Source organism: Cherax quadricarinatus, chromosome 7 (genome assembly GCF_038502225.1).
Source record: "Cherax quadricarinatus isolate ZL_2023a chromosome 7, ASM3850222v1, whole genome shotgun sequence".
Classification (NCBI taxonomy): domain Eukaryota; kingdom Metazoa; phylum Arthropoda; class Malacostraca; order Decapoda; family Parastacidae; genus Cherax; species Cherax quadricarinatus.
This window is the reverse complement of record NC_091298.1, coordinates 15609531-15623560: the sequence shown is the minus strand read 5'-3', so window position 1 is coordinate 15623560 and position 14030 is coordinate 15609531. Positions and strand designations below refer to the sequence as shown.

General features: G+C 46.7%; 1 protein-coding gene across 1 annotated transcript in view; it reads left to right on the top strand.

The window, feature by feature from the left end:
• Positions 1-13777, top strand: part of LOC138852342 (uncharacterized) — a 38396-nt gene extending 24619 nt beyond the window's left edge. The window contains exon 3 of the mRNA XM_070082326.1: positions 10617-13777. Coding sequence (XP_069938427.1) covers positions 10617-10891 — 275 coding nt within the window. The 3' untranslated portion in view covers positions 10892-13777. The remainder of the gene's footprint in view (positions 1-10616) is intronic.
• Positions 13778-14030: the final 253 nt, after the last annotated feature.

Here is a 14030-nt window from a genome sequence, read left to right as displayed (position 1 = left end):
GAGCTCTCTGTGAAATGGGAAAAGAGGTTGGAGAAGGAGACGAAGAATTGGGAGGCACAAGTTGAAACTGCAGTAGCCAGGGTAAAGGTCCTAGAATTTGAGGTAAACAGGCTGAAGCAAGTCTCAGGGGTAGTGACCAGAGAAGACACACCATACGATGATGAGAGGTTGAACAGGAAGGAAGGAGATATGAATTATGCTAAGGTCATATCAGCCTGCAAAGAAGGACCAGGGAGTGGAAGGGAAGAGCAGATGGGTGCAGATGGAGAGGGAGATAGGTCAAATGCTGAGGCACAACCATGCTACCAAGAGCCACTGGAAAAATCAAGGGAGAAAATGACCACATACAGACAGGAACCAGAGTCACAGAGGAAGAGGCAATGGGAGGAGGAAAGGGCAAAATCAGTGATTATCCATGGGCTTCGGGAGAGAGAGGAAAGGACACACACTGAAAGACAGCAGGAAGAAAGAAAGGAGATTGAGAAAATCATCACGGAAATAAGGGGAGAAGACATGGATGAGATTGTAAATTTTCAGAGAATAGGGGGGTACTTGAAGGGGAGAAACCGACCGATCAAGCTGATTCCCAGGACAGAAACAGTGCGGAACAGGATCCTCCAAGAGAAACCACGGTTGAAAAGTTCGGAAGAGTACAAGAAGGTGTTCCTAGACAGAGACAGAACACAAACAGAGAGAAAGTAGCTGAGGGAGAGGACAAAAAAGCGAAAGGAGCTAGGAAAGGAGACAAGGATGGAACCAGCAGAGGTCAGTCAGAGCAGAACAGAGCAGCAAGGGCAAGCACACACACAACTATCCTCAGAACCCCACAACCTATCACACCATGCCAACACACAATACAGTCCATACCCACAGCTTCCACCCAACCCCCAACCATAGAATGCCACAGTAAGCTACCAGGTCTCCCACCCCCGCAGGCCCCCCAAACCACAGTGTTGGAAAGGAAACTGAAGGTATGGTACACAAACGCTGATGGAATAACAAACAAGTGGGAGGAGTGGCACAAAAGAGTCAAAGAGGCATCACCAGACATCATAGCGATCACAGAAACCAAGCTTACAGGTATGATAACAGATGCCATCTTTCCAGCGGGATACCAGATCCTGAGAAAAGACAGAAGGAACAGGGGGGGTGGAGGAGTGGCATTGCTGATCAAACACCGATGGAATTTTGATGAGCTGGAGAGAGGAGACAGCAGAGAAGAAAGTGATTACATAGCGGGAACGCTTCACTCTGGTGGTCCCAAGGTGATAATTGCAGTGATGTATAACCCACCACAGAACAGCAGGAGGCCAAGGCAAGAGTATGACGAGAGCAATAGAGCGATGGTTGACACACTGGCTGCAGTGGCCAGAAGAGCTCATGCATGCAGGGCAAAGCTCCTGATCATGGGCGACTTTAACCACAAGGAGATCGAATGGGAGAACTTGGAGCCACATGGGGGCCAAGATACATGGAGGGCTAAGATGATGGAGGTGGTACTGGAAAACTTCATGTACCAACACGTAAGGGACACTACAAGAGAGAGAGGAGAGGATGAACCAGCAAGACTGGACTTAGTATTCACTTTGAGTAGTGCAGATATTGAGGACATCACATATGAAAGACCCCTTGGGGCCAGCGATCATGTGGTTTTGAGCTTCGAATACACATTAGAGCTACAAGTGGAGGGGGAAGCAGGAAGGCAAGGACAAATGAAACCAAATTACAGGAAAGGGGACTACACAGGAATGAGGAACTTCCTGAATGAGGTTCAGTGGGACAGAGAACTGGCAGGGAAGCCAGTTAATGAGATGATGGAATATGTAGCAACAATGTGCAAGGAGGCTGAGGAGAGGTTTGTACCCAAGGGTAACAGGAATAATGAAAAAGCCAGGATGAGCCCATGGTTCACCCAAAGATGCAAGGAGGCAAAAACCAAGTGTGCTAGGGAATGGAAGAAATGTAGAAGGCAAAGGACCCAGGAGAATAAGGAGAGCAGTCGTAGAGCCAGAAACGAATATGCACAGATAAGAAGGGAGGCCCAACGTCAATATGAAAACGACATAGCAGCAAAAGCCAAATCTGACCCGAAGCTGTTATACAGTCACATCAGGAAGAAAACAACCGTTAAGGACCAGGTAATCAGGCTAAGGAAGGAAGGAGGAGAGACAACAAGAAATGACCGTGAAGTATGTGAGGAACTCAACAAGAGATTCAAAGAAGTGTTCACAGAGGAGACATAAGGGGCTCCAGAAAGACGGAGAGGTGGGGTACACCACCATGTGCTGGACACAGTGCACACAACCGAGGAAGAAGTGAAGAGGCTTCTGAGTGAACTAGATACCTCAAAGGCAATGGGGCCAGATAACATCTCTCCATGGGTCCTGAGAGAGGGAGCAGAGGTGCTGTGTGTACCCCTAACAACAATATTCAATACATCTATCGAAACAGGGAGATTGCCTGAGGCATGGAAGACAGCAAATGTGGTCCCAATCTTTAAAAAAGTAGACAGACATGAAGCACTAAACTACAGACCAGTGTCACTGACATGTATAGCATGCAAAATCATGGAAAAGATTGTCAGGAGAAGAATGGTGGAACATCTAGAAAGGAATGATCTCATCACCAGCAGCCAACATGGTTTCAGAGATGGGAAATCCTGTGTCACAAACCTACTGGAGTTCTATGACATGGTGACAGCAGTAAGACAAGAGAGAGAGGGGTGGGTGGATTGCATTTTCTTGGACTGCAAGAAGGCTTTTGACACAGTACCACACAAGAGATTAGTGCAAAAACTGGAGGACCAAGCAGGGATAACAGGGAAGGCACTGCAATGGATCAGGGAATACTTGTCAGGAAGACAGCAGCGAGTCATGGTACGTGGCGAGGTGTCAGAGTGGGCACCTGTGACCAGCGGGGTCCCACAGGGGTCAGTCCTAGGACCAGTGCTGTTTCTGGTATTTGTGAACGACATGACGGAAGGAATAAACTCCGAGGTGTCCCTGTTTGCAGATGACGTGAAGTTGATGAGAAGAGTTCATTCGATCGAAGACCAGGCAGAACTACAAAGGGATCTGGACAGGCTGCAGACCTGGTCCAGCAACTGGCTCCTGGAGTTCAATCCCACCAAGTGCAAAGTCATGAGGATTGGGGAAGGGCAAAGAAGACCGCAGACGGAGTACAGTCTAGGGGGCCAGAGACTACAAACATCACTCAAGGAAAAAGATCTTGGGGTGAGTATAACACCAGGCACATCTCCTGAAGCGCACATCAACCAAATAACTGCCGCAGCATATGGGCACCTGGCAAACCTCAGAACAGCATTCCGACATCTTAATAAGGAATCGTTCAGGACCCTGTACACCGTGTACGTTAGGCCCATATTAGAGTATGCGGCACCAGTTTGGAACCCACACCTAGCCAAGCATGTAAAGAAACTAGAGAAAGTGCAAAGGTTTGCAACAAGACTAGTCCCAGAGTTAAGAGGTATGTCCTATGAGGAGAGGTTAAGGGAAATCAACCTGACGACACTGGAGGACAGGAGAGATAGGGGGGACATGATAACGACTTACAAAATACTGAGAGGAATTGACAAGGTGGACAAAGACAGGATGTTCCAGAGACTGGACACAGCAACAAGGGGACACAGTTGGAAGCTGAAGACACAGATGAATCAAAGGGATGTTAGGAAGTATTTCTTCAGCCACAGAGTAGTCAGGAAGTGGAATAGTTTGGGAAGCGATGTAGTGGAGGCAGGATCCATACATAGCTTTAAGCAGAGGTACGATAAAGCTCATGGTTCAGGGAGAGTGGCCTAGTAGCGACCAGTGAAGAGGCGGGGCCAGGAGCTTGGACTCGACCCCTGCAACCTCAACTAGGTGAGGTGAGTACACACACATACACACACACACACACACACACACACACACACACACACACACACACACACACACACACACACACACACACACACACACACGCACACACACACACACACACACACACACACACACGTTCCAGAGAGGGGACACAGAAACAATAGGTCACAATTGGAAGTTGAAGACTCTGATGAGTCAAAGGGATGTTAGGAAGTATTTCTTCAGTCTTAGAGCTGTGAGGAAGTGGAATAGTCTGGCAAGTGATGTAGTGGAGGCAGGAACCATACATAGCTTTAAAACGAGGTATGATAAAACTCATGGAACAGGGAGAGAGAGAACCTAGTAGCAATCAGCGAAAAGGCAGGGCCAGGAGCTGAGTCTCAACCCCTGCAATCACAATTAGGTGAGTACAATTAGGTGAGTGCACACACTGCAAACCTCACTCAAGGAAAAAGATCTTGGGGTGAGTATAACACCAGGCACATCTCTTGAGGCGCACATCAACCAAATAACTGCTGCAGCATATGGGCGCCTGGGAAACCTCAGAACAGCATTCCGACATCTTAATAAGGAATCATTCAGGACCCTGTACACCGTGTACGTTAGGCCCATATTGGAGTATGCGGCACCAGTTTGGAACCCACACCTAGCCAAGCACGCAAAGACACTAGAGAAAGTGCAAAGGTTTGCAACAAGACTAGTCCCAGAGCTAAGAGGTATGTCCTACGAGGAGAGGTTATGGGAAATTAACCTGACGACACTGGAGGACAGGAGAGATAGGGAGGACGTGATAACGACATACAAAATACTGAGAGGAATTGACAAGGTGGATAAAGACACGATGTTCCAAAGATGGGACACAGTAACAAGGGACACAGTTGGAAGTTGAAGACACAGATGAATCACAGGGATGTTAGGAAGTATTTCTTCAGCCAGAGTAGTAAGGAAGTGGAATAGTTTGGGAAGCGATGTAGTGGAGGCAGGACCCATACATAGCTTTAAGGAGAGGTATGATAAAGCTCAAGGTTCAGGGAGAGTGACCTAGTAGCGACCAGTGAAGAGGCGGGTCCAGGAGCTAGGACTCAACCCCTGCAACCTCAACTAGGCGAGTACAGCCACATGAATCAACGTACAGCCACATGAATCAACGTACAGCCACATGAATCAACGTACAGCTACATGAATCAACGTACAGCCACATGAATCAACGCACAGCCATATGAATCAACGTACAGCCACATGAATCAACGCACAGCCACATGAATAAACGTACAGCCACATGAATCAACGTACAGCCACATGAATCAACGCAGAGCCATATGAATCAACGTACAGCCACATGAATCAGCGCACAGCCACATGAATAAACGTACAGCCACATGAATAAACGTACAGCCACATGAATCAACGCACAGCCACATGAATCAACGTACAGCTACATGAATCAACGCACAGCCACATGAATCAACGCACAGCCACATGAATAAACGTACAGCCACATGAATCAACGTACAGCCACATGAATCAACGTACAGCCACATGAATCAACGTACAGCCACATGAATCAGCGTACAGCCACATGAATCAACGTACAGCCACATGAATCAACGTACAGCCACATGAGTCAACGTACAGCCACATGAATCAGCGTACAGTCACATTAATCAACGTACAGCCACATGAATCAACGTACAGCCACATGAATCAGCGTACAGTCACATGAATCAACGTACAGCCACATGAATCAACGTACAGCACATGAATCAGCGTACAGCCACATGAATGAACGTACAGCACATGAATCAGCTGTGCCATCATACACATCCTCAGTACAGAGTATACATGGGTATACAGTTATATACAGTGATCCGTATACACAAACAGTTCTGTTATAAAAACACGGAGCTAGATAACCACGGATAATGTAGAGAAAACTTAATATTTTCATGGCCATCCAACACGCATGCTGACACGCACACGGACACGCCAAGAGAGGAATATGAAGAGAGCAACAGAGCAATGGTGGACACACATGCTGAGGTGACAAGAAGAGCTCACTCCAGCAGAGCAAAGTTGCTGGTTATGGGGGATTTCAACCACAGGGAGATTGACTGGGAAAACCTGGAGCCACATGGGGGTCCCGAAACATGGAGAGCCAAGATGTTGAATGTGGTGCTGGAAAAACTCATGCACCAACATGTTAAAGACACTACCAGAGTGAGAGGGGAGGATGAACCAGCAAGATTGGACCTTGTGTTCACCCTGGGCAGTTCAGACATTGAGGACATCACATAGATGAGAGATGAGAGATGAGGCACTAAACTACAGACCTGTGTCTCTGACATGTATTGTGTGCAAAGTCATGGAGAAGATTATCAGGAGGAGAGTGGTCGAACACCTGGAACGGAACAACCGAGGAGGAGGTGAAGAAGCTCCTAAGTGACCTTGACACCTCAAAGGCGATGGGACCAGAAAACATCTCCCCATGGGTCCTTAGAGAAGGAGCAGAGATGCTGTGCATGCCTCTAACCACAATCTTCAACACATCCCTTGAAACTGGGCAACTACCTGAGAAATGGAAGACAGCTAATGTAGTCCCCATATTTAAGAAAGGAAACAGAAACTAGGCACTAAACTACAGACCTGTGTCTATGACATGTATTGTGTGCAAAGTCATGGAGAAGATTATCAGGAGGAGAGTGGTGGAACACCTGGAAAGGAACAAGATTATAAATGAAAACCAGCATGGGTTCATGGAAGGCAAATCGTGTATCACAAACCTCCTGGAGTTTTATGACAAGGTAACAGAAGTAAGACACGAGAGAGAGCGGGGTGGGTTGATTGCGTTTTCCTAGACTGCAGGAAGGCCTTTGACACAGTTCCCCACAAGAGATTAGTGCAGAAGCTGGAGGATCAGGCGCATGTAACAAGGAGGGCACTGCAATGGATCAGGGCATGCCTGACAGGGAGGCAACAACGAGTCATGGTACGTGAAGACGTATCACAGTGGGCGCCTGTGACGAGCGGGGTCCCACAGGGGTCAGTTCTAGGACCAGTGCTATTTTTGATATATGTGAACGACATAATGGAAGGAATAGACTCTGAAGTGTCCCTGTTCGCAGATGATGTGAAGTTGATGAGAAGAATTAAATCGCATGAGGATGAGGCAGAACTGCAAAGAGACCTGGACAGGCAGGACATGTGGTCCAGTAACTGGCTTCTCGAATTCAATCCAGCCAAATGCAAAGTCATGAAGATTGGGGAGGGGCAAAGAAGACCGCAGACAGAGTATAGGCTAGGTGGACAAAGACTACAGACCTTACTCAGGGAGAAAGACTTTGGGGTGACCATAACACCGAGCACATCACCGGAGGCACACATCAACCAAATAACTGCTGCAGCATACGGGCGCCTGGCAAACCTGAGAATAGCGTTCCGATACCTTAATAAGGAATCGTTCAAGACACTGTACACTGTGTATGTTAGGCCCATACTGGAGTATGCAGCACCAGTCTGGAACCCACACCTGGTCAAGCACGTCAAGAAGTTAGAGAAGGTACAAAGGTTTGCAACAAGGCTAGTCCCAGAGCTCAGGGAAATGTCGTACGAGGAAAGGTTGAGGGAAATCGGACTGACGACACTGGAGGACAGAAGGGTCAGGGGAGACATGATAACGACATACAAGATACTGCGGGGAATAGACAAGGTGGACAGAGATAGGATGTTCCAGAGAGGAGACACAGGGACAAGGGGTCACAACTGGAAGCTGAAGACTCAGACGAGTCACAGGGACGTTAGGAAGTATTTCTTCAGTCATAGAGTTGTCAGGAAGTGGAATAGCCTAGCAAGTGAAGTAGTGGAGGCAGGAACCATACATAGTTTTAAGAAGAGGTATGATACAGCTCAGGAAGCAGAGAGAGAGAGGACCTAGTAGCGATCAGTGATGAGACGGGGCCAGGAGCTGAGTATCGACCCCTGCAACCACAATTAGGTGAGTACAATTAGGTGAGTACACACACACACGCGCGCATAAGCACACGCACACACACACACACACACGCATAGGCACACGCACACAGTGTACACACGGACACATTTATCGATTCGCTGATGGCTCTGTACACACACAAACACATACATATACATGGTTTGAGTATTATGCCTGTCCTCACGAGTGTCCACCCCTGCCACCACCCTGCCTTCTGGTCCACCCCTGCCACCCACCCATCCTCCTGGTCCACTCCTATCACCCCTCCTCTTCCTTCTGGTCCACCTTTGCCACCTTCCCTTTGTCCCGGTCCACCCCAGATCAGTCCCTCAGCTATGTTGTGGTAATATTTTTGAGGTGGTCACTATTAGTAGTTTTGAGGCGGTCAGTCTCTAAGGGTGCAACCTGCAATAGCTGCAAGTTGGAAAAAAATTAGATTTAGAAAGAATGCAAGAAAGTACTGGTGTAGCAATAGAGTTGTAGATGAATGGAGCTCCCACTTAGCATCAGTGATGAGAGAACTTAAGCTAGCTCTAAATATAGGCTGGAAGGAATGAATGTGAGTGGGTGTGAGTTAGACCTGCCTAGCTGGACCAATTTGCATACTGCAGTATTCATTCATTATATACCGACAAGTAGTGTTAATAGGACACAATATGCAATTTATGGAATTTTATTGAGAAAACGTTTCGCCCACCAGAGACTTGATCAATTCTCGTATGAGAATTGATCAAGTCTCTAGTGCATAAAACTTTGTCTTAATACGATGCTGGAAACAGCTTATTGTGATATATTGTTGTGTTGATGTGCTGTGTGTTGATGTGCTGTGTGTTGCTGTGTTGATGTACTGTGTGTTGTTGTGTTGATGTACTGTGTGTTGTGTTGATGTACTGTGTGTTGTTGTGTTGATGTACTGTGTGTTGTTGTGTTGATGTACTGTGTGTTGTGTTGATGTACTGTGTGTTGATGTGCTGTGTGTTGCTGTGTTGATGTACTGTGTGTTGTGTTGATGTGCTGTGTGTTGCTGTGTTGATGTACTGTGTGTTGTTGTGTTGATGTACTGTGTGTTGTGTTGATGTACTGTGTGTTGATGTGCTGTGTGTTATTGTGTTGATGTACTGTGTGTTGCTGTGTTGATGTACTGTGTGTTGTTGTGTTGATGTACTGTGTGTTGATGTGCTGTGTGTTGCTGTGTTGATGTACTGTGTGTTGTTGTGTTGATGTACTGTGTGTTGCTGTGTTGATGTACTGTGTGTTGCTGTGTTGATGTACTGTGTGTTGATGTGCTGTGTGTTGTTGTGTTGATGTACTGTGTGTTGTTGTGTTGATGTACTGTGTGTTGCTGTGTTGATGTACTGTGTGTTGTTGTGTTGATGTACTGTGTGTTGATGTGCTGTGTGTTGCTGTGTTGATGTGCTGTGTGTTATTGTGTTGATGTACTGTGTGTTGATGTGCTGTGTGTTGCTGTGTTGATGTACTGTGTGTTGTTGTGTTGATGTACTGTGTGTTGCTGTGTTGATGTACTGTGTGTTGATGTGCTGTGTGTTGCTGTGTTGATGTACTGTGTGTTGTTGTGTTGATGTACTGTGTGTTGTTGTGTTGATGTAATGTGTGTTGATGTGCTGTGTGTTGTTGTGTTGATGTACTGTGTGTTGTTGTGTTGATGTACTGTGTGTTGATGTGCTGTGTGTTGTTGTGTTGATGTACTGTGTGTTGTTGTGTTGATGTACTGTGTGTTGATGTGCTGTGTGTTGTTGTGTTGATGTACTGTGTGTTGTTGTGTTGATGTGCTGTGTGTTGCTGTGTTGATGTACTGTGTGTTGTTGTGTTGATGTACTGTGTGTTGATGTGCTGTGTGTTGTTGTGTTGATGTACTGTGTGTTGTTGTGTTGATGTACTGTGTGTTGTTGTGTTGATGTAATGTGTGTTGTGTTGATGTACTGTGTGTTGTTGTGTTGATGTAATGTGTGTTGTGTTGATGTACTGTGTGTTGTTGTGTTGATGTACTGTGTGTTGTTGTGTTGATGTAATGTGTGTTGTGTTGATGTACTGTGTGTTGATGTGTTGATGTACTGTGTGTTGTTGTGTTGATGTACTGTGTGTTGTTACGTTAGGTTAGGTAAGGTTCGTCAGGAAACAGGACAAATGTTTCCTGACGCGGGTCTTAGTCAGATGATGACCCGCCTTTGGAGCTTTTGGTCATCTGACCGAGGCCTTCCGCTGGCTTACCGGTCCACCCCTTTAAAAATTATGGTCATTTATAACCAATCTACTGTGTGTTGTTGTGTTGATGTACTGTGTGTTGATGTGCTGTGTGTTATTGTGTTGACGTACTGTGTGTTGTTGTGTTGCAGGATACCTGGCACTGGTGATGTACTCAAGTGTTGTTGTGTTGCAGGGTACCTGGTGCTGGTGATGTACTCAAGTGTTGTTGTGTTGCAGGGTACCTGGTGCTGGTGATGTACTCAAGTGTTGTTGTGTTGCAGGGTACCTGGCACTGGTGATGTACTCAAGTGTTGTTGTGTTGCAGGGTACCTGGCACTGGTGATGTACTCAAGTGTTGTTGTGTTGCAGGGTACCTGGCACTGGTGATGTACTCAAGTGTTGTTGTGTTGCAGGGTACCTGGCACTGGTGATGTACTCAAGTGTTGTTGTGTTGCAGGGTACCTGGCACTGGTGATGTACTCAAGTGTTGTTGTGTTGCAGGGTACCTGGCACTGGTGATGTACTCAAGTGCTGTTGTGTTACAGGATACCTGGTGCTGGGAGTCCTCTCTGTGGTATCCTGTATCATCCAGGTGATCCTTCTCTGTCTCCTGGCCGCCCTCGCTCCTGCCCACGTCACGCCCGCACCACCGCCCACCCCCAGCGAGGAGAGGATGAAGGCGTGGACACAGTTCCTAGGCGGTGCTCAGGGAGCCATGGCGGTGCTCGTGGGCGGCATGGTGGGAGTGACGATCATAGTAACCTCGTGTTGTTGTAAGACTCCTAAGGACAATGTCGTGGGCGTGTACCACCCCAGGTGACACTGCCGCCCGCGCCCATCATTACCACGGTCGTCGCAATCATTTGACGCCCACTCCTCGCCCACTTTCCACATGCCTCACGCCCACACAGACACCGGGCGTGATGAGCACCATGCCCAGGCTTAAGAGTACAATTAGAATAATCTATTCTTTAAGAGGTACGTAAGTGTCTACGTCTTCTAATAATAAGCTTATTTTTCCACTATAATCTGTCTTGTCCATAATTTCTATCGCATTTGCTTTCTTTAATTCATTGTATAACTTAACAAATCTTTGAGGACAATTGTGTTGCAGACGTAAGGAAAGCTCAGACCTCTGCAACACAATTGCCCTCACAGATTTGTTAAGTTATACCATGAATTAAAGAAAGATCCTGGACGTCACCTTACGAAAGCAGACAAAGCATCTGCGATATTAATTATGGACAAGGCAGATTATAGTGGAGAAATAAGCCTATTATTAGAAAAGCGGGGTACTTTGGTGCCCTTTCAGAAGCTACCAGGTTGTACGGGGCAGTGTATCTTCCTCACAGCGACTGCTCACTTCTGGTACACACTCTTACATTACTGTGAAATTCTTCCTCTGTTCGTGATTTCTCTATCTTTCTCTCTCTATTTTCTCAGTGTCTTGATGTACGTGTCTCTCCCAGTGGAAATAAGTCACTTTGTCTGACTTTTCTTTGTTATCCCAGGTTCTCTACACATATGCTGCTATGTATGATAATGTATGTAACTGTATTTGTGTATACCTGAATAAACTTACTGTTTTTCCCTCTCTCTCTCTCTCTCTCTCTCTCTCTCTCTCTCTCTCTCTCTCTCTCTCTCTCTCTCTCTCTCTCTCTCTCTCTCTCTCTCTCTCTCTCTCTCTCTCTCTCTCTCTCACTCTCTCTCTCTCTCTCTCTCTCTCTCTCTCGCTGTATAACGCCTACTGGATTAGGCCGCCTTATTCTTTTTTTTTATTATAGTCATAAATTCTGTTCCTCTTCCCAGTGTCACTATTTACCCTCTCTATTATTCTTTCTATTATTTTTCCCTGGCTCTCCCTCCTGTCCCTCCGTATCTTCTCCTCCTCACCTCAGCGTGTACACCCTATAGCAGTGTACACCCTGTAGCGGTGTACACCCTGTAGCGGTGTACACCCTGTAGTGGTGTACACCCTGTAGTGGTGTACACCCTGTAGAGATGTACACATTGTAGTGGTGTATACCCTATAGCGGTGTACACCCTATAGCGGTGTACACCGTATAGCGGTGTACACCCTAAAGCGGTGTACACACCTGGTCGCCAGTACAGGCGGAGGTGTCACGGTGTTGAGTGACAGGTGTGCAGGACACACCTCACCTGTCATATATCCGCCGCTGGTTCCAGGACGTGACACACGCCCACTGCACGCCCCGGAAGCTCACACCGTGGGCGGGACCCCACGCCCACACGCCCACGCCCACCACCTGCTTGGGCTGGACCCCTTACAGCGTCACCATGGACAAAGTACACATTTCTACTCAAATTATAGTGAATTTTATACAGTAAAGTACAGAGTAGTGTTTTGTACGTAGAACCAGTGTGATGAACTGGTGTGACAGTAGAACCAGTGTGATGAACTGGTGTGACAGTAGAACCAGTGTGATGAACTGGTGTGACAGTAGAACCAGTGTGATGAACTGATGTGACAGTAGAACCAGTGTGATGAACTGGTGTGACAGTAGAACCAGTGTGATGAACTGGTGTGACAGTAGAACCAGTGTGATGAACTGGTGTGACAGTAGAACCAGTGTGATGAACTGGTGTGACAGTAGAACCAGTGTGATGAACTGGTGTGACAGTAGAACCAGTGTGATGAACTGATGTGACAGTAGAACCAGTGTGATGAACTGGTGTGACAGTAGAACCAGTGTGATGAACTGGTGTGACAGTAGAACCAGTGTGATGAACTGGTGTGACAGTAGAACCAGTGTGATGAACTGATGTGACAGTAGAACCAGTGTGATGAACTGGTGTGAGAGTAGAACCAGTGTGATGAACTGATGTGACAGTAGAACCAGTGTGATGAATTGGTTTGACAGTAGAACCAGTGTGATGAACTGGTAACATGACACAAGGTTCGATTCACCAGAAATACCCGGGGAGGGAAGAGTAAGATTCTGTAATCACCTATTTGTGGTTGTAGGGGTCGATTCACAGCTTTGTGTGATGGATTCTGTGTGATGGATTTTGTGTGATGGATTCTGTGATGAATTCTTTGCGGTGGAGTCTGTGATAGATTCTGACAATTGGGTTGTCAGGGGCTTGGCTTTTCAAGTTCTCTTTAATATAGCATCGCCAAATCGCATTTTTGGGGCTTATTTCATGCACAGCCTGTCGGCACTTGTATACCATCCACTGTTATATGGTGTGGATGTGGAAGCAAAACTGAAGCAGAGGGATGAAGTGGCGTGAATGTAAGTAACCAGTGTGATGACACTGGTGCCGACGCAGTGGAAGCTGCAGAATCGGCGTGATGAAGTGGCACTGACAGGGTGGAGATGCGTGGAGGTGAGTGCTGGCGTTGTGGAGTGTAGAGATCAGTTGTGGTACCCTTGACTGAGGTGCTCACTCTCCAGCAAAGTGGTGAAACTGAAGCCAGACGCCACTACACACACACAACACCCACACACCTGCATAATACGCTCCTGCCTTAACCTACATTTTTATTTCTTTTGCATTTGGTTACCTACCTATTCTCATTCATTATGTTATTGCCTTACACATTACGCTGTCTCTCTTGTTTCCTCCCATTGCATTAAATGCTGGTGTTTCTTTATATACAAGAGCTTTAGCTTGCTCTAGAGAGCTTTCTTTTCTCTCCTTCCTGGCCATAACATTTTTATGCCAAGGATACGACATTAAATTGGAGAAAAATAAAGAATATTATATCATTATGTGTTTTAGTTTCTCCTGTGTGAGGACGATTGTAAGATCACCTTCCTCTTGTATCATACACTGAAGCTTCACTATGGGAAGGTGACTGTAAGATCACCTTCCTCTTGTATCATACACTGAAGCTTCACTATGGGAAGGTGACTGTAAGATCACCTTCCTCTTGTATCATACACTGAAGCTTCACTGTGGGAAGGTGACTGTAAGATCACCTTCCTCTTGTA